Source organism: Nesoenas mayeri, assembly GCF_963082525.1.
Source record: "Nesoenas mayeri genome assembly, chromosome: 2".
Classification (NCBI taxonomy): domain Eukaryota; kingdom Metazoa; phylum Chordata; class Aves; order Columbiformes; family Columbidae; genus Nesoenas; species Nesoenas mayeri.
Window position 1 is genome coordinate 115,728,857 of NC_137543.1, and position 20,668 is coordinate 115,749,524.

General features: G+C 39.8%; 1 protein-coding gene across 2 annotated transcripts in view; it reads left to right on the forward strand.

Moving 5' to 3' along the window:
• Positions 1 to 20,668, forward strand: part of GLB1 (galactosidase beta 1) — a 48,984-nt gene extending 28,316 nt beyond the window's left edge. For both annotated transcript variants that reach the window (XM_080338774.1, XM_080338775.1), the window contains exons 11-16: positions 335 to 409; positions 5,827 to 5,916; positions 7,873 to 7,986; positions 9,637 to 9,768; positions 14,717 to 14,947; positions 19,231 to 20,668. In XM_080338774.1, coding sequence (XP_080194900.1) covers positions 335 to 409; positions 5,827 to 5,916; positions 7,873 to 7,986; positions 9,637 to 9,768; positions 14,717 to 14,947; positions 19,231 to 19,488 — 900 coding nt within the window. In that variant the 3' untranslated portion in view covers positions 19,489 to 20,668. The remainder of the gene's footprint in view (positions 1 to 334; positions 410 to 5,826; positions 5,917 to 7,872; positions 7,987 to 9,636; positions 9,769 to 14,716; positions 14,948 to 19,230) is intronic.

The following is a 20,668-nucleotide window of genomic DNA, read 5'->3' on the forward strand; positions in this document are numbered from 1 at the left end:
CCCATGGATTGGGGAGATGGCTGCAGGGTTGTAGAAGACAGTAACATGAGCTCTAGCCACAGGAGGGCTCCAAGGGTGCTGTGATTCTTTGGCAGCACCTTTGTTCACTGTACTTTTTACTGTTACCTTGAGTTGAGTAGTTATTAGAAAACGTTTTCCATTTGTGATCACGTCAGACTAGATGCAGCAGTAACCCTTTAGCACAGTGAGATTGTCTACTTTTAGCTGAAGTTCTACTTTTATAAGTTGTGAAGTGCAAAGTGAGGTTTCACTTAAAGCATGTTTGTATTTAAGTTTTATGTGTGTTTTTTTTTTTTCCTCCTTCCATTTCTAGTATAAGCAGTTACCAGAAGGTCTTATCCCTCCGACAACACCCAAATTTGCATACGGGAGTGTTCGCTTGCAGAAGGTAATTTAACATCAGTAATACACCATGTATCTTATTGTAATGCTGTATGTTTGCTTTTAGTAGAAAATGTTTGAGGGTGTCATGGCAGTCTCTGGATATCATACAATATAAAGAGGAAACCTTGAAAGCATCCTTTCAGGAAGGACGGAGCAGAGCTTGAGATTCATCTCTTAAGTATTCCTAGGTGTTTACATTTTGAAACATGGAACACTTATTAATAAGACTTTCAAATTAATTGAGAAGTTTCTTACAAGGTTTGTGAACATCTGTGGCTGATGAGAGAAATTAAATTAATTTCCTGCCAAGGGAAAATCATGCAGAACCCGTGCCATATCCTTTCTGACAACAGTGGTGTAACTGGTCAGCACATAAGTAGATGAGGTTTGTCCACAGCACCATCATTTTAGGACCAGTGACAATTTTCTATGAAATATGGCTGAGAACTAGGTTCCTGCAGTGAGGATAGAGGATGGTTTAAGGCGGGCAGAAGAGACAACAGGTATGAATTTGTCTATATAGATTCTGCTGGGCACAGACAAGTTGTTTTGAGGTGGAGGATTACTGCAGTTGATGTGCTGGATACTATAATTCATAGTGCTTCGACTCTGTACTTTTAATTTGGCAGCCACCTTTCCAGTCAGCAGCGTATCTGATCTGTTACACATGGCAGCTGAAATGTTGCAGAATTTGGTAGTGATAAGGCTTTGCAGATGTTTTCAAGTCGTCCCACTCAAGTGGTGGGCAGAAATACTTTTTATATAGAAGTGATTCACCAGTGAAATTGAAACAGATCTGTATCATTTTCAGGAACCTTTGAGTCTCTTCAGACCTTTTTAAGGCAGGGGTTGCCATGTGAGGTTTCATTGAACTATCTTACGTTTGGTAGTGACTGACAATATACTGTTATCAGTACACCCACTGCTTCTACTGCTGTCGTAGGCTGCCAGCATTTGGGAGCCTATCAGTCTGATTTTTGACTCTCCCATCTTCTCGTGGTTCCCAGCTCGCAGACAGGGCTGTCCAATTTCAGTAGAACAATGAACTTTCATGCCTTCAAGAAATGAATGCTGCAGGGTTCCTGGCCCACACACCTGTCTTACAAAGGAGGAGTCAGATGACTAAACTTGCTCAAATGTCGCAGCTTTGACACAGTCATCGTACTGGAAGCTCTGTTCCTGCAACTTCTCACCTTCTAGACTTCTTGCTTTTTTGAGAGGAGGTGTCTGAGTCTCCACCCAGCAGTTTCAGGAATCTACATGGCATGTCTGAAGTGCCAGGTGTGAGGTTCCTGTCACTACCCATACAGACACTGCCATCTGAACTGAAGGCCTCTAGAATTGTTTTATGGCAAGAAGGCTGCTTTTTGCAGCTTAACTTCAGCAGCAGTTTTTTCTTGTGCTTGGTTACTCTGCAACACAGGATGAATCTCAAATCACAGAGGGTTCATTCCCAGCCAAAGCTGTCCTCCCAACTCCATCATGTGCTCTAGCCCCTGCTGGGACCAAGCCTGGTGCACCTCATTGTATGGAGAAGCCTGAATGCGTTGGGGTGAATATAAAAAAGGAATAGTCTAAATAATGAGACTTAGCTTTGGTAACGGTAAACTTCCCAGCTATATCTTTTGCAGTTACAGTGCTGAAAAAGCACTATGTGAAGCTTCACTGTGCAGTCGAGGTCCAGCAGTCAGCCTGCTGTGCAGAGTATTGAATCTGCTACAGTGGACCAACTCCCTTAACACTTTTGTGGAAAGCAAGAGGGAAAGGAGCCTCCAGATTATTTTCAGAAGTCATATGCTGTAATTTACAGAGGTGCATGTAACCAGAGCAGGCTAATCTTCCCCCCCACCCCAAGATATTCTGTGACTATTCAGTCCTCAAGTACCTGATCAGCTACTCAGGACCTAAATTTGAAGAAAAGAGATCTTTGCCTTTAGTGGTGCTGCCTGTCATATTTGCTGGTTTTGGAGGTTTGCAAATAGGCTGCCCCTGATTAAAATAATTTAGGAATTCAGGCTAGTTGGGGAGGGAAAAGAAGTAAAAAATAAAACTACAAACAAGCGAACAAAAAAACCTCCCCTGCGGTTTTCTGATCAGGCAGTTGTTCATTTTGAACTGTTGAATTATATTAAAGAATTCTGCAGGGTGGGGGGGAAAAAGAAAGGTAATTTATTAAAAGATGCTGGGGACACTGACATTGCTACAGAAGAGCAGAGGACAGGAAAGCAGGTGATAAGGAAAAAGTCTTCTTACATACATGCAAAAGAGAAGTGTTGAAGATAAGGAATGAGGGCTGACAAAGACAGAACAGCAATAGATGGGCTCAAGAAATGTGAGCAAGATGACAGTGTGTAGGGACTTAAGCCCCAGAATGTGGGCATCACCCTTTCCAGAGGGAAATCAATGAATCTTGGTGCCTGCAATGTGTCTTTGTGTCCTGGGAGCAGGTGGTAGTTTCTGGTCACCACTTAAAAGCGCCCTGAGGAGTTCTTGGTCACAAGGAAATGTCTGTCCCAGCACTGCAACCTGCAGACTCTTAGGTTCTGGACATGTCTCCAGTTCTTGGGATGTGGAGAGCTCAAGCAATAGCAAGTAGCAGGTAACACTTATATGAGTTGGAGACAGAAAGAAGTTAAGTAAACAGGATGCTGCCAGTAGTTGATATCGTTCCTGTTGGAGCTATTTTGTTTCTTGTTTTTTTTCATGTTTGATCTTACACTTTGGTTTTGAAGATAAAAATTATTGCTATTTTTCATTATTAATAGTAGGCATCTGTTGTTTTACAGGTTGAATTCTTTTTAAATTCTTGACAGTATTTGTAATTTTAAAATTCACCGTTAAGCTTCTGTTATACTGCTTGCCCACTAAGTAGCAGTCATCAGGAACTTGCAGCAAGAGCAGATCTTTTTTTTTTTTTTAAACACACCACTGAAAAGCGAAATCTGAACAAAAATAATCCATTGAAGTTTCAAAGAAACGAGCATCTACCAGCCCAGTCCGTGAGTGGATGATATGTGGTTGACTTGTATTCAGAACAGAAGCCCTCTTGGTAGCAGGAACTTTAAAAAAAGTCAAACAGGCACATGTGCAACTGCCAGGACTCAGTTCAGAGGGCACAAAGCAGCACTTATTCCCAGTTTGTAGCTCATTCAAGTGACCATGGGTGTCTTAATACTACTTTATTTCTAATTTCACTGTCTACCTGGAGCCAAGACTATTCATGCTCATATGATTGTTTAGTTCCCTAAATCAACTCTGTCAGTGTCTGTGCAAAAATTCTTGTCTCTTGCTTCACAGATGTTGTACAAAAACCAGCAGTTCGGTCTCTCCCATGGCCTGTCAGGTCCAGCATATTGCTTTGACATGACTGGTGCCCTTAGAGGAGCACAAGGAATGGGGCACATACACAGTCCAGAGCATTTGGAGAATTTTACTCTTTGAAAGCTGATTATTATTTTAGTTACAATGTTTAAACTGAAAATGTAAGAGCAAACTATTAATACTTTAATCAAAATTTTGCAAGCCATCATTTGACTGAGAGCCTTCTTGCCAGGGTGAACATGCTTAGCTATGGACTAGTGAGGATGGCCCAGCCTCCAGGTGGTGATGGCATCACCCTTTGTATGGTTTTGGCCTCTTTTTGTTTTCTTCTTCTTTGTTTAAAGAGTTGAGATAAGCTAATTTCAAAAGTCTATTTAGGTTTATGTGTATGTGCTCATTGTGGTTTAACGCTGGTGGACAGCTAAGCCTCATGCAGCTGCTTGCTCACTCTCCCCTAGTGGGATGGGGGAGAGAATCAGAAAGGTAAAAGTGTGAAAACTGAGATAAAGACAGTTAAATAAGTAAAGCAAAAACTGTGTACACAAAGAAATAAGGAGTTCATTCACCACTACTCTTCAGCAGACAGGTATTCAGCCATCTCGGGAAAGCTGGGCTCCATCACGTCATGGTTACTTGGTGAGACAAACACCATCGCTCCAAACATCTCCTCCCTTCCTTTTTTCCCTCCCCAGCTTTTATTGCTGAGCATGACATCATATAGTCTGGAATATCCCTTTGGTCAGTTGGGATCAGCTGTCCTGACTGTCTTCTCCCAACTTCTTATGCACCTCTGGCCTGATTGCTGGTGGGGTAGTCTGAGAAGCAGAAAAGATGTTGACTCTGTGGAAGCAGCGTTTGGTGGTAACTAAAACATTGCTGTGCTATCCAGACTGTTTTCAGCAGAAATCCAAAACACAGCCCCATACTACCTGCTATGAAGAAAATTAACTTGCAGCCAAAACCAGTACTATACTAAAGAAATTGTGTGCATAGATGATCCATACTGACTTCTGTCACATACAGGATTCACACAAAGTAATGTACATTTTAGTATCTAGTTTAATATTTCAGCACTGCTGACTTTCATGTGCACTCTGCAAAAATTCAGTACTTCTGTTATTGAAGTAGCCTCAGAAGTTTGTATTGCTGTGAATGCACTTATAGTGTACAGTTTTACATTACTTCAAATGCCTAATTTTTTACATTTTTCTCGAGCATTTGAAAGTCAATCTGCATTTAAGAAGTATTTTGAATGTCTGGTGTGTAATTACCACTGAACAGTGACAGTACTTCTAGTGAAACAGGCTGACACCTTGTGTGAAAACTTTGAAAGCACTTGATTTGTTGAGCTTGTAAGATGCCCGGCATATTGTATACATCTTGACTAACATCAGACTGATAGCAGACTTTGAGAAAGAACTGTAGATGGATAGGAAACTATAATGACAAAAGGAAATTGCTGATGGCAATGAAAATAAATTTAATTGTACTTGTAAGTACTTGTTTTGCAAGGTACTTATGCGTGCAGCTAGCCTAAACCTTGCTCCCAGTTTCACTAAAACCAGTCCAGCCACTTCTCTGTGACACTGAATTGCAGCCTTAGGGTTTTAAAAATAATTTAAGACTAAGTAGGGTAAATTAATCTTGCATAACTCTTGATGGAACCAAATAGTATCCTTGTTTAGCTCAGAATGATTCCAGAGTAACTCACTGGAAATCAGTGGCATTTTCCCTAGCTGGATTATAACTAGTTGAATACAATTTAATAATATTGTTGGTTTGTGTTACTTGTCCAGAGCAGTTGTGTTTGTTTATAGAACTTTTGTGAGAAACTCTTGGGTTAGTTCTCATTAAACAATAAAAAGTCACTTTTATTTTTATGAATGCATAGCAAATTCAGAACATCTGGATTTTAAAAACATTGCTCCACCTGTAGCATGTTTCTTTCTATTGTATTGTTAATGTGTCTGTCAGGTTGATGAAAGGGCTTAAGATTTTTTTGCTTTCTGGACAAATGCAGGTGGGTGGCTGGATGTGCAAGGTGTTACGTTTGGATTGAAATTTACTGTCCTTCATATATCTGCTTTTTCTATGCTGCAGGTGGGCACTGTGGTGGAGGTTCTTGACAGGCTGTCAGCTGCAGGACCAGTGAAAAGCACTTACCCATTAACCTTTGTTCAGCTAAAGCAGGTGAGGATTTCTTCAGCAGGCACTTGGCAGTAATTTTGTAAAGTTTATTTGAACAACCCTCTGTACTGTATGGCTCTTCTTATGTCCAATGTCTTAAACCTTACCTCAGCACAGAAGTAATAGTATCATCAAGGTTTCCAGGATTTTTGCATTGGAGACTTTTCCATATTCTAAAATTTTGTTGTCTTGCACCCAAGGTTTTCCTGTTTCCATAAATGTAGGTATATATGCCATCCAGGCTTTCACCTTTATCTCTCTCCTCTCTGGAGTATTGATTTTAATTTTCTTAAGAGACTCTCTTTTAATCTTTTTTTTTTTTTCTTTTTTTCCTTCACTATTCATTTTCCTTATCCTGGTGTTTCTTTGCCTCTCCTTACCTGCTATCAGAGTGAGCATGGTCACTGAGACACCAATTTCTCATATAAGTCAGGGGGCCTGGAGATCGGGCAGTGCAATCCATTTGATGCTTCTATAGGCCTCCTACTTATATAGTAAAAGAAAAGGACTACAAATATGTGGTGAAGCAAGAGAGAGAGAGAGAAACCTTTGGGAGCAACTTCTTAGAGTTGTTGCAATCCACTGTCAAAGTCATTCACCCAGTTGGTTGAGATAGGAAAAATACCTTTCACTGCATCTTCCTGTAACTTCTGCTGATTCGCAGTCTCACCTGTTTTCTCTGTCAGTCTCTGCCTTAGTTTCCCTGTCATTTTTGGTGACCCTCCATATCTTCCCTCACAGTCAAAGATCTGTCCCTTGCTGCTAAGGGGTTGCCTTTCCCTTAAGGTTACATGGCTCCTTGGTCACTTCTGCGCCAAATTTTGCAGAGACTGGTCCATGGGTGCTAATTGCCTGCAGCTAAAATAAACCACTTAGAGAGAATATGGTGATTGTAGTAGCTGGGTGAGGGAGAAGAGAGGTGACCAGTTCATCAGGTGCCGGGGATATGGCATTAGTCAAGCATGGGTTCAAAGCTCAGATCTTTCCTTTCCAAGCCGTGAATACAGATGTGTGAGAGAAGCTGCAGGTGGTGTGTTGCAGCTGGATGTAATTTCTAGTGGGCTTTTCTGTCGCATCTTCGGGCCTTCCTGCTCTTAGTACTCTGCTTAGGACAAGTTCTGAGAGAAGATGGCAGCCAGTGGAACTTCCTAGTGTGTTTGGTTTTTTTCCCCTTCTCTCTCCCCCGTTTTTCCTCCTTCCCCCCATTTCTGGACACCTTGTTGCAAGTGTAATTCAAATATAATAATTATAGCAGAATGAAAATGGCTTACTCTCACTTCTTCCTGCCGGGGTTATGTTCTAATCCAAGTCTTGAAGATAAATGGTTTTGTGGCTACTGAGTGAAAGAGATTATACATTTTTTGACTTGTTTTTAATTTGTGTTTCACATTGTGATAAGAAAAACATTCTAACGAATGTGACTCTTTTTTGTTGGCTTTCCTGATAGGGAACTTAGTGAAAAATTTTCCAAAATGTTCCTGATGTAAATCAGGTAGTTTTTAAAATGAGGTCAACTTCATGAATGTGTCAGTTTATGGGCACTGGGTGGCAAGTGCATTTTCAACTTTGTTATATAGACGCAGTTATGAAAGTATTTTCCAGCTGTCTTTTCATTGTTTTTAATGAAGAAATTATACTGTCAGTCATAAACTGCTTGATTTTATTGAGGAAATACCTTCATAGCTAAGTCCCTTATCTTTTAGAGTTATGTAAATATTCTGATGAAACATTTATAAATGGAAACTCTGTGGAATTTGTGCCCGTTACTTAAAGGTCAAAGTGAACTCTAATCTGAAGCTGGTATCTGTGATAGATGCTATCTGAAGTGAATTAAATTTAACATTTCAATCCGAGAGTGTAGGCAGGAATATGAGATGTTTCTAATTCATGATCTGAACCGAAGCTACGGAATGACTGGGTTTATTAATCTGTTTGGTGTTTTTTCCTTTCTTTTTTCAGTATTTTGGGTTTGTACTGTACAGAACTAAGCTTCCAAAAAACTGTACAGAGCCAACACAACTGTCTTCACCTTTAAACGGAGTCCATGATCGAGCCTATGTCTCTGTCGATGGGGTAAACGCTGTTTGCTGATATTCATTTCTGCTATGAGTTTTATTCACAAAAGTAATGGATACAGTCTGCCTTTTTTTTTTTTATTCTTCCTTTCTCCACCTTACCAAAACAACTTTATTAGATAATCTTCCTTAACCAGATGAAGAAAGTAAGGAAGTATATAGTTGATTAATACTAAATGTACATATTCAAAGTTCAGAAAATATTGACTGTTATTTCTAATAAATTACAGTATCACAGTATCACAGTATGTTTGGGATTGGAAGGGACCTCAAAAGATCATCTAGTGCAATCTCCCTGCTGGAGCAGGAACGCCTAGGTGAGGTCGCACAGGAACATGTCCAGGTGGGTTTTGAATGTCTCCAGGGAAGGAGACTCCACAACCCCCCTGGGCAGCCTGTTCAGTGCTCTGTCACCCTTACTGAGAAGAAGTTTTTTCTCAAATTTAAGTGGAACCTCTTGTGCTCCAGCTTGATCCCATTACCCCTTGTCCTATCATTGTTTGCCACCGAGAAGAGCCTGGCTCCATCCTCATGACACTCACCCTTTATATATTTATAAACATTAATAAGGTCACCCCTCAGTCTCCTCTTCTCCAAACTAAAGAGACCCAGCTCCCTCAGCCTTTCCTCATAAGGGAGATGCTCCACTCCCTTCATCATCTTTGTTGCCCTACGCTGGACTCTCTCCAGCAGTTCCCTGTCCTTCTTGAACTGAGGGGCTCAGAACTGGACACAATATTCCAGATGTATCAATTTTTGAGAGATTTGAATGTTGATACAGATTCATGACCAGTGCGTGGGGGGAAGCACAAAACCAAACCAACCAAACAACAAACAAACTACAAGAAGGGGTTTACTTGCAGGTTGATGAAATACATTAATGGTATATATGCTTATATGCTTGGTGGCTTTCTGCAGTTATTTTTTTTCTTTTTTTTTTTTTTACTTCTTTTTTTCCTTTGAGGGTGGGGGGAAATGGAAACCTGAGCCTGTGTCTTACCTTATGAAACTGGCTTCTGACCACAAGTTTAAAAAAAAAAAAGTTTATTCTGCAGGATGTGAACTTTGCCTTTTTTTCCCTTAAGCAGGGTTTTGTTCCTGCTTAATGAGAATTAATATAAATTCATAGACTTTGATAGCCTGTCTTTTAATTATTCTTTGACCTGTGCTGACTTTCATCACCTTTGTGTCCAGGTCAATCTCTTCTTTCCTTATGTTGTGGGAGTGGAAGTAAATAAAGCTAAATATTGATGCGAACTTAATTGGACAATGAAGCTCATTTTAATCACTGATCTTGCCAAAATCTTTTCAGTCACTAGACTAAATTTGGGAACTTGCTTTTTGTGAGTCAGGTGCATCTTCTAACAGTTGGAGTTAGTTGAATTCAGCTAAGGAAAGAGATGGTGTCAGATAAATGCTGTGTAGTAGCACATCCAATTGATGTACTACAATGTGAATATTGACATAGCAGGTTTTTGTATCTATGTGTGCTTGCATGCAAGAGGAGGAAAGGAAGACTTTTTTTTTTTTAACTGTTCTTGTTTTTCCTTTGTCCTGTCCCTTTTCTTCATGCAAGTTTAAGAGACAAATAACAGGGTTGTGTTGTTTTTCAATGGTTTTCTTCTTCCTCTTGGTGTCATTCATATAGATTCCTCAAGGTGTCCTTGAAAGGGACAAATCTCTTATGATAAATATAACTGGGAAGGCTGGAGCAAATCTGGACATCTTGGTAGAGAATATGGGCCGAGTCAACTTTGGTAGATACAATAATGACTTTAAGGTAAGTAAAATCAATTGTGTTAGTGGATTATGATGGCTTTTCCTCTTTTCCACAGGTTAAAAAAGGAAGTAATAGATTAGAAAAAGCAAAAGGCTCAGAATTACACAGCTGTAACTTTACCTCAAAATTTAACTACTTGATAGGTTTCATTTGAGTTTTTCCTGTCACTGAATCATAGAGTACTTTGGGTTGGAAGGAACCACTAAAAGTCACCTAGTCCAACCTCCCTGCAATGAGCAGGGACATGTTCAACCAGAGCAGGTTGCTCAGAGCCCCATCCAGCCTCTGAAATTGAAGTAGGATTAGAACTGACAGACATCTTTTAAATAGTTTTTGTTGGTTCACTTATGTTGTCAGCCAAAGTGTTGCCCACAAGACTTTCAGGTTGAGTTGAGCCTGTAGCTAACATTTGAAATGTGTGAAGCTGTTTGGATAAACTCCAAAAATGACTTGGAAAGCAGTTGAGAACTTGATCATACTTTGAGAACTGTGAGTCCTGGAGTTGTAGTTGTGTCTGTATATGTGTGTATAAATGTACACTTTTTTAATCTCTTCATGTCCTATTTCATTTGTTAGCAGTGTACCCTTGCAGTATTTTTGGTGTGGCTTGGAAAGGCTGTCTCACGAGCACTTTACTGTGTAAAACTGGCAGTTCATATTTGGACTGATCAGGTGTTGGAGATAATGATCATAAAGCTTCTGAATGCTTCTGGGTCCATGCTGCACTTTGGGTCTGTCACCTCCATGCATGAGTGGCTGTGGTGGGTTGCCCTTAGCTGGCTACCAGGTGCTTACCAAGCCACTCTATCACTCTTCCTTCATCAACAGGATGGGGAGAAAATACAACAAAAAGCTCATGGGTTAAGATAAGGACAAGGAGATCACTCAGCAGTTACTGTCATAGGCAAAACAAACTCTACTTGGGGAAATTGATTTAATTTATTGTCATTTAAACGGAGTAGGATAATGAGAAACAAGAACATGTCTTTGAAACACCTTCTCATTACCTCTCTATTCTTTGCAGGCTCAGCTGCACTCCTCACTCTTCTGCCTTCTTCCTCCAAGCAGCATAGGGAGATGGGGACGGAGGATGGGGTCAGTTAGTAACACTTTGTCTCAGATGCTCCTTTCCCTTCACACTCTTGCCTGCTCCAGCATGGCATCCCACCCACAGGAGACAGTCCTTCATGAACTTCTCCAACATGTGTCCTTCCCACGAGGGGCAGTTCTTCAAGAACTACTCCAGGGTGGGTCCTTTACCAGAGGTGCAGTCCTTCAGGAACAGACCGCTCCAGTGTGGGTCCCCCAAAAAGTCACAGCTCCTGCCAGGAGACTGCTCCTGTATGGGCACTCCAGAGGTTGCAGCTTCATTCAGGGCACATCTACCTGCTCTGGCATGGCGTCCTCCAAGGGCTGCACGTCAGTATCTGCTCCACCATGGACCTCCGCGGTCCATAGGGGGACAGCTGGCCTCACCATAGTCTGCACCACAGGTCTGCTCTGGCACCTGGAGCACCTCCTGCCCCTCCTTCACTGACCTTGGTGCTCAGGGCTGCTTCTCTCCCATTTTCTCTCTCCTCTCTCACAACTGCTGTGCAGTGGGTTTTTTTACCCTTTCTGAAACATGTTATCACAGAGGTGCTACCAGTGTCACTGATGGGCTCAGCTTTGGCCAGCGGTGGGTCCATCTTGGAGCCAGCTGGAACTGATGCTGTGTGACATGGGAGCAGTTTCTCGCATCTTCTCACAAAAGCCAACCCTACTGTATCAAATTTACGTGGCAAGGTTTTGGTAATGCAGGGGTTGTCTTGTCTTGTGTTTTTGCTGTGTTCAGTCCCACAGGATGCTATTTTTAGTTTCTGATATTACTGGGTTGCAAGTAATAATGAAGTAGTGACAAAGCTTTACAATTAGAAAGAGATTTGCAGCTCCCTAAATGCAAGAATCTCTTAAACACCCTCTAGATTTGAGTTGGCCTAAATTGATTTGGTGGTGTTCAGAAAGCTTGTCAGGTGTTCAGTGACTGTCCAGATTAATAGCTGTCTGATGACTGTGGTGTCTTTTGTTGCTAAGGTGATGCAAGGTAAATCAGAAGCTTCTTTTTCCTCTCAGTCTAAATTCTGTCTGTGACAGGTGTCTCAGAGCAGAATTAAGACTTGTCCAAAGTGTTTCTCAGTTAGTTTTGATGCAAAAGTTGGAGAAGGATAAACAATACAGGCAAGAGGGGCATGTATGCTGTGAGGTAGGATTTTTAAGGTAGGGAAAAAAGTGAAGTGTGGATGCATCTTTACTAGCTTGGTTGATGAGACCACAAACTCTGGTCAACTTTGGGCCTGTTAAGAGAATCTAGTTCAGTCATAAAACAGATTCTGAAGAGACGTGCAAGATCGTCAGTAGGCAGAAACTCCTATTCTCACACTTGCATTTTACTACCATGAGAAGGATGGGCCTCTTTGCATAACTGAAGGATATGTTGGTTATAAGCAGCGTAGAATAATTGAAGCTGAGACTTGTTTTAAAGGAATCTAGTTGACCGGTTGTCTTATTCTTAAGTGTGTTGTGGCAAGGACTTCTAGGTGTATCTCCAGTTATGCTAAGACAGTAGTCAGGGTAAAACAATATAACTCTCAGCATTTGCTAAGCTGGTAGACTACAGGCTTTCATGATATAAGAAAGCAGTTTCCCCTTCCTTACATTTTGGAAAGCATGCAGTTCTTTAAATACTAACCAAAACCCACTAGATATATGTGGGAACTATTAAGATGTATGAAAGCCTCTGAATTAAAAGCGTCAGCAACAGAGGCTTTTCTGTGCTTGTGACATATAAATTCAGTGAGTTGCCATAATGCCAAGTCTGTTCATGCTGTCTTTTCAAGGCACCTTGCCTTTATGTGAGTGGCAAGAGGACAACTTGTTCCCCAGTGTTTTGCCTTCATGTTGAGGCAGCAGAAATGTTGTGTTTTATTTATTTAATAACAGGCCAGGTGATAAGGACATCTCTGTGCTTAGTGCTAAATTAAGATACCAGAGTAGAGGGTTAGAGGTTGAATTAGGGAGCTGCTCAGTGTTGCTGTGGTTAGCTGAAATTCACACTTACGCGAGGGTTTCAGCCTTTTAAAGAGTGAAAGCAAGTTTAGTAGACATGTGCAGTGTGAGGATCATCCTCTAAAAGCAGGATCCTTCTGTGTAAAAAAGGCAGCCTTTCTCAGGTAGATTTGGAATATGTGTATTGCTTCTCCTCATAGAATTCCTCCTTTAAGCCGTTCTTTGTGTTGATTTGGAAAACTGGGTATAATTATATCTTGGGTTTTAGATATTTTGTGCTTTCAAAAATAACTTCAGGGGAAGAGGTTCCTACCTTGTGCAGCCTTCCATTTTAAAGCAAATGGGGTAGCTTTTCTGGGTTTCGTTTGGCTGGTTTTTGTCACTTTTTTGAGCTTGAAATGGAACTAGCTTCTAGCTTGTGGGAAGGAATCTTAAAAGAGTTTTGGTTTTAAAACATCCTGCTGATCTAAGTCTTGTTGATGAAGGACACAAAGGAAGGAAGAGTGTGGTTTCTGTTGGTTTTTTTGTTTGTTGGTTTTTGCTTTTTGCTTTTTCTCTCTCTGTTTTTTCACATGCTCACTGCCACCTGTATCTTTATTTTACTTGGAAGATTTATATCCATATCTGCACCGTTATGCACACCAAACTAAGAATGCTTGGTAGGCACTTTATCTCATTTGAAAAATCACACCATTCGTATTGCCTAAATATGGTTTTAAGGAGACAGGTTAGAAATTTTAGGCTAAAGTTATGTTGCATCACTTCAGTTGATTGCTAGACAGAGTTAAGTCTAGGTTGTGTAGAAAACTTTTGCTGCTTAACTCTATACAGATATTTTATTTTGACAGAAGAAAAATAAGTTCCTGTTTTTTAAAGTGGGCATCTTGGTAAAGGAAGAGAAAGCTGATTAGTGCTTGTACTGATGATGAGGCTTGTGGAGTCAGTGCCAATGCTTATTAGGCATCAGAACAGACACACGACATAGTATCAGCCCTCCAAGGCCATAGAAAATGTAATTTTGCTTGTTCCTCTTCGACATGTGATGTTTGCAAAAGAACTTAAGTTGCACTGCAAAGCAGCTTCTACGCAGGATCTATACAAGCAGTTAAATGGATGTAGCTGCATTGGTTTAAAATCAACCCCTTGCATTACACTGAAACACAACTTTAGAAACTGTTATCATAACACAATTAGGATGTGTGCTGGGGTAACTTAATGTTCATTTCACCCTTCTTAAATCATTACCTTAACTTGCTTTTGCATTTACTGCACGGGTACCCTGGTGTGCTGCACGCGTGGTTCATAGAAATGAAACAAGACTCTGTGGGCTTGAAGCTGACTGTAAACTTGATGTATTTTACTGAATCAGGGTCACAAAGCATGTGTCTTGATTTTGTGATACTGTATGTTAGCTGTAGAAGATTTGTAGGAAGTCAATATTGTTTTCTCTGCTATTGTGCAGGTGGTTATCTTGGGTTAGTGACTCATTGTTACCCAGTCTCCTGATGGTATCTCAAATTTAAAATATTTGATACTTTCCCCCCCTTTTTATGAAACCTCGGGTTTTGGAATTGTGTTCATGTTCGAGCAAACTAGAAATTTTCACAGTTACAGGAAAAAAAGTTTGAAAAAAAAAAAAAAATCTTGGGCATCAGTGAAAACTGAATACTTTGAAGAGGAACAGATCTTCACCGAGAGTAAATGAAACCCTTTATTCTTAGGCAAAGCTTATCACTTGAAGACCAGGTGCTTGGCTTTTTTCATACACAGATTGACAGCTGTTGCAAGTGCTTTGATTCAGTTTTTATTCCTGACTGATTTATAGTTGTAGCCAAAAAAATCAATAACTTGAAGCTAATTTTGTTATGTTTTGGTGTTTTGTTTTGTTTTTTCCTCCTCCTAGGGTCTAGTTTCAAATTTAACTCTCGATCAAGATACACTTGTCGAATGGGAAATTTATCCTCTAGACATAGATGGAGCAGTGAACCATGGCCGCCTTGACCAACCAAAGAGATTTGTTGGCAATCCACTGAGTTATGAAGTGCCTACTTTTTACACTGGTAGACTTTCAATTCCTGGAGGGATTCCAGACTTGCCTCAAGACACCTATGTCAAGTTTCCTGACTGGACAAAGGTACAACTTCTTGCTGTAAAATCTTAAAGTCCGCTCAGAAAGCTACTGAAACCTCTATGGACAATCAAAGTCAACTTCTCTTGTAGTGGTTGTAGTGGTGGGGTGTCTCAAATATATTTAAATGACTAGGAAATGGATTCCTTGGTTTAAGTAAATTTGGAGATAAACCATTAAGAGAAGGGAAACATTCAAAAGATACATAATTTTAGTCTAGAAAGTGGAGAATCACATGGAAAAAAACCTAGTTTTCCAACAGTGAGAAAGATGAACTGTCAGGCTATTTAGAAATGCTGCAATGAGTTGTGTTGTTTCTTGTTTTTTCTTTGTCTTGAGATGTTGTTGTGGTTTAACCCGGCAAGCAGCTAAACACCACGTACAGCTGTTTGTTCACCCCCTGCCCCATAGGATGGGGGAGAGAATCAGAAAAACAAAACAAAAACAAACAAAAAAAAACCTCCAAACCACCAGCCTTGTGGGTTTAGATAAGGACAACTTAATAGGACAGAAAGGGAAAATAATACTAAAACAACAACAATAATAACGGAATGCATAAAGCAAGTGATGGACAATGCAATTGCTCACCACCCATCAACTGCCACCCAGCCAGTCCCCAAGCAGCAGTTCCCCTGGCCAGCTTCCCCTAAAATATATACTGAGCATGATATCATATGGTATGGAATATCCCTTTGGCCAGTTTGCGTCAGCTCTACGGCTCTGCCCCCTCCCAGCTTCTTGTGTACCTGGCATGGCACGAGAAGCTTAAAAGTCATTGAATACTGAGCATCAACTAAAACATGTGTATTATCAACCTTATTCCCATTCTAAATTCAAAACACAGCACTATACCAGCTACTAGGAAGAAAATTAACTCTATTCGAGCTGAAATCAGGACAGATGTGGAGCAGAAGCAGCTTTTTGGAGGGAGGCAGTGAATAATTGCCTTGAGATAAAACAATTATTCTGGAGGAAGTGAGATGCTATGTGACACTTTCCTGGTTATATTGATCGATTGAAAGTAACTAAGAACATATTTTCAGTGTTGTGTGAGGAACTGTGGATCCTGTTACAAAGCATAGACAGGCCTCCCCTTGGAGGCCTAAGCATTTAAGTCCAGGCTTCAGGGAAGTGCTTGTGATAGTGTTAGGTAGCAGAGTTATTACTTTCTGAAACAATTATTTTACTGCAATTAAAAGAGATTAGGAGAAGGAGTTGCTAGTGATCTATCTACAGTGTTGTAGTGGTGAAAAACTTCCCAATGTGCAGGAGACCATGATTCATTTCAGGCACTTAGTATTGCTGGCAACAGGCTTGAATGAGGAAGTCTGACTTTAGTCCCTGTTCCTATATGCGTGCATATCTCACACAGTCACTGAATAAAATCCAAAAATAGCTCTTTGCACAGGAACTGGAATCTGAGACTTTTGCAGTAACTTCTGTGACCCAAATTAAAATGAATTAACCCAAATGAATTTTAAGTCTTCTTCAGGAAGTGGGATGACCATACCTGCCTGTTGGCAAACTCATATTTGATATGGCAAATGAGTCCAAGAGTTCTTGTGTATTTGTGGGAATTTTTCCTCTGATCTATTGAGCGTAGAAACCTGTTTTGTGTAGTTTGTATACCCTTTAAAGCAGTCAAGGCGAAGAGATCCCAGGCAAACAGTAAGTAGGGCTGTTGAATTGATCCTTCAAGCTTTATATGGATTGGACCAAAGTTTTAAATAAGATATCCAGGAGTAATAAGATTGAGGTGATACTGGGTGTGGAAACTAAGACTTCCAGATAACTTTACCAATGAGCAACTGCCTTTTAGGCAGAGCGCCGTAAGGCTTTAAATGCTACACAGGTGCCCACTGGATCTGAGCTTTAAATCCTTGAGTAGCACCGTATAAATTGCTGATGCCAAGGTGTGAAGAGGGACTTTTAATAGGGGTTAAAACCCACCTGTTTGAGTAGTTGGAAAACCATGGAAACGGCATGTAACCAAGACAACGTATGTTTCTAATGGTGATCTTGCCCTTGCATATTAAGACAAGGAATATGGTCTGCTGGATGAAGGGTGCAGCATTAACAGTCATGACCTGTGTTGTAGCTTGCTTGCCTTCAGTGGTTCTTAAACTCTTCACTATTAATAAAACTTCCTTCACTATCGCTTGAGGAAGCATGATGCCCATAAGCATATGTGCCCCTGAATGTCTGGTTAGATTTATTGGACTTTTTCTTCAACAGAAAAGAGAATTCAGAGCCAGGACTGTTCTTGATTTCTGTGGAATCATGGCTTGTAGTTGCTGACCCTGCTGAAGGAAATCCTGTTACCTAAGATAGGGATCCCCTCTGCCTTACTTTGTCTAGGGCATATTTATTGATAATGTGTATAGTATCATAATTTGCTGGTTTAGGGCATAGAAAGGTGTGCAGTTTTTAGATACTGCAGCGTTAGTAAGGACAGTTTGAAGTTTAGAAATCAAGTTCATAGCTTAACCGGAAAAATGAGTTACAACCAATGACTGATTAAGATCAGGAACAGAGACCTGTGTGATCGCACCTCCTGCATAAGAACTCTAATGCACTTGATTTCTACAGTAAACTCCTACTTCCCACGGGGTTACGGTCATTCTCTGTAGTAGGTAGGCTACTGTCTGGAGGGCATACTCACTAAGTCATCTTATGTGTGGGGAGGTTGCATTCATGTCATATGTTCTAAAACTGCTACAGAACCAGAGTAGTGAGCTTGAATAAATAGCGCTTCTCTTGCCTCTTAATACAGTAAAACCAAGCCACAAAGCAAGATAAACTTGATTTAAAAAAAAAAAAAAAAAAGAAAAGTTTGAGGTCAAAGTCGATTAACACCTTGGTAGAACTGTGCAAGATAGGATCTCATTTGCAAATGTACCAACTTCTTACAAAATTTCTCTTGTGAGTTTCATAAAATTTGTGTTCATAAATGCGTGGAAAAGAAAACACAGGAAAAATACCTCTGAAACAGCTTGAACAGCAATACTCACTATATTCCAATTGCACTTCTATAAATCCTTTAAAAATATTGTTCTGATTTCAGCTATCCCAGATGATTTTAGAAGTCATCAAGTGCAGTAAAAGTCCTTACTTGATTCACACTATTTTATTATTTTTATAAGTTTACTTCAATGCCTTGAATTAGTTTATTTTTCCTCTATGTTCTGGTCACCAAAGGCCAAAGCAAGAGGGAAGACACAGACACTGTTATCTATTCCCTGCCTTTTTCTTATCCACTGGACTCTTGTCTCATGTGGTGAAAGGACACTTAAGAGTAAAAGCAAATTATGTGTCCAAATCAGCTTTTATCTCCTCCCATCTGTCTTGTGTAATGAACCAAGATTCAGTGTATCTCAGTAGGAGTCCATTTACAGTTTTACTAAACATTCTGCAACTCATCAATTCACAGACTTTTGGGAGAATCTGCATTTGTGGCACTTCAATGTGTCTGTTTTGTGGTGTATAAGTGACTGTTTTGATTTTTTTCCCCTTGCCTAATTTTGTTTTATCTTTTGAACTTACAGTATTTATAATGTTAGAACAGTATTCTAAACTGGGGATTCTGGCCACCTCCACTATAAAAAGTAATTTAAAGAATTTATATGCCACGTTAACCACAATTTAATTGAACTTAAATTAGTGCTAGCAGACCCCCAAAGATTTTAATGGTTGAAAGTAACTACAACAAAATACAGTACTCTCTTGCTGTGTGACTTCACAAGTTCTTTTGTTGACTAAGTTATTATGAGTATAGTAGACATCTGAATTTCATGTGCTAGGCAAGCTGTACCTTTTTAATGGAATCATGCAACAGGAAGGGGCTACCAAGGTAGTGTAGTTTTACACTTGTGCAGAGAGCCCAGGCAGAATTAGGATCTGCATTTTTCAATTGTGAGTTATTTCTCCTTTTAACAATCAGCTCCTAGCAAATACAGTTTTCAGGTTTGCTTCAGTCTTAAACTTGGTGCAAAATTCAGCGCCAGGAACCTACAATTTCATTTTCCTAAGTATTGTAATATTTTGAAGTTTCTGCAGTTTTTAACCACTTTCTTTTTAAATACTAATTATAGCTTTAACTCATTAGGGAATATAGATTCTTTTCACTATCATTGGCTATTCTCTTGAACAGATTTTCTACCCTTGTGTTACATCAAACTGAAAGATGGAGGAAATTCAATTATTATGTGAAGAGTGTTATGCTTAAAGCTATTTCATGCTTTCATCTCTGTCAAATCATTAAAATGTCATTATTTCTTCTTTCTCAACAGGGGCAAATTTGGATCAATGGCTTTAATCTTGGTCGCTACTGGCCAGCTCGTGGTCCTCAGTTGACGCTTTTTGTTCCAAGGAATATACTTGTTTCATCAGTGCCCAATAACATAACAGTGTTGGAGCTGGAGCATTCTCCTTGCAGCACCTCGGCGTGTGAGATAGAATTTGTAGACAAACCTATTATCAATGCAACCACACAGTATGAAAAATATGACTCCCGACTCTATCTTAGAGACAAATTGAACCATCTATAGAACCATCTAGAATGACTCAAGCATTTCCTTATCTTTCCCCTGCTTTGTTTCTGTTTCCCTCAATCCATACTTCCCATTTTTGAAGCCTTCGTGTTAATTTTAAATCCGCCAGAGTTGAATACTGAAATTCTCTTAAAAAATAAAAGCTATAGATTTAGAATTTGCTTTGGACTGTGAAATTGAGCTCACCTGGAAAACAACATTCACATCAGAGTTCCAAATAGACTAGACACTTCCAGCTGGTTTTATCACTTGTTGTTGGTATAAATATCATTTTAGTCTGAACAGACTCACTGTGAATGTTGAGTGGACCTCAGTTTTTTTTCACCTCCATGAAAGTGACCTTAGAAAATTTTCAATTGGTTTCTCACGAGAACAGTGAGAAGAACTGTGGAAGAGAGCACTCAAATGCAAGCTGCTCCAAACAGCAGTAACATTGAGAAGGGACTTGGTAATCTGCCTCTGTCCCCTTTAACTAAATTGATAAGTACAAGGACATACATAAAATTTAGGCTGTTTTGGTTGGACCATAGCCTCTGATTAACCTGCATACAGAATGTAGTCTTAAAATGAGCCATTTTTCATTTCATGGATCCTGTTTTTCGTAAACCAGCACCTTGGAAGTGGAAGGCTTTATATTTCAGTTCTCTTATAGTCATCTTGTAGTCACATCTTCTGCTTTGTTCCATTAAACCGATGATCTTTGTAAGTGCCTGATATTTGCAAAGATGCACAATCTCTGTCAGTAAAGCTGGCTTTCTACAGCAGAAAGAATCTTTGTTTTGATTCTTGTGATTTTGATGTCAATCATGCACACCTCTTGGTGAGATTTAAACAACAAAAGATTAAGGTGGTGGAATCAGCTATTTTCATAATCTGTGGTTTCTTACTTTGATTTTTTCCTATCTGGAATTATTAAAATGATTCTTTAATGATTAAATCCTCCCTGTGTGTGTTTGAGAAGATGAGCAGTTGCAGTATTAAGGGAGAAATGAGGTTGTAAAGTTGCTAAGGATGAGGAGTTATTTATGTTGAAGTAAGTCTCATTTGTTTTCTGTGTTATGAAGATGTGTGAAGAAAAGCAAAACAAAGTAGCTGCAATGGGCTGTATGGACCCTGGAGGTGCAACACTTTTTTGAGATGGTCAATGCAAAAACCTGATTATTTCTTATCAGCTGAT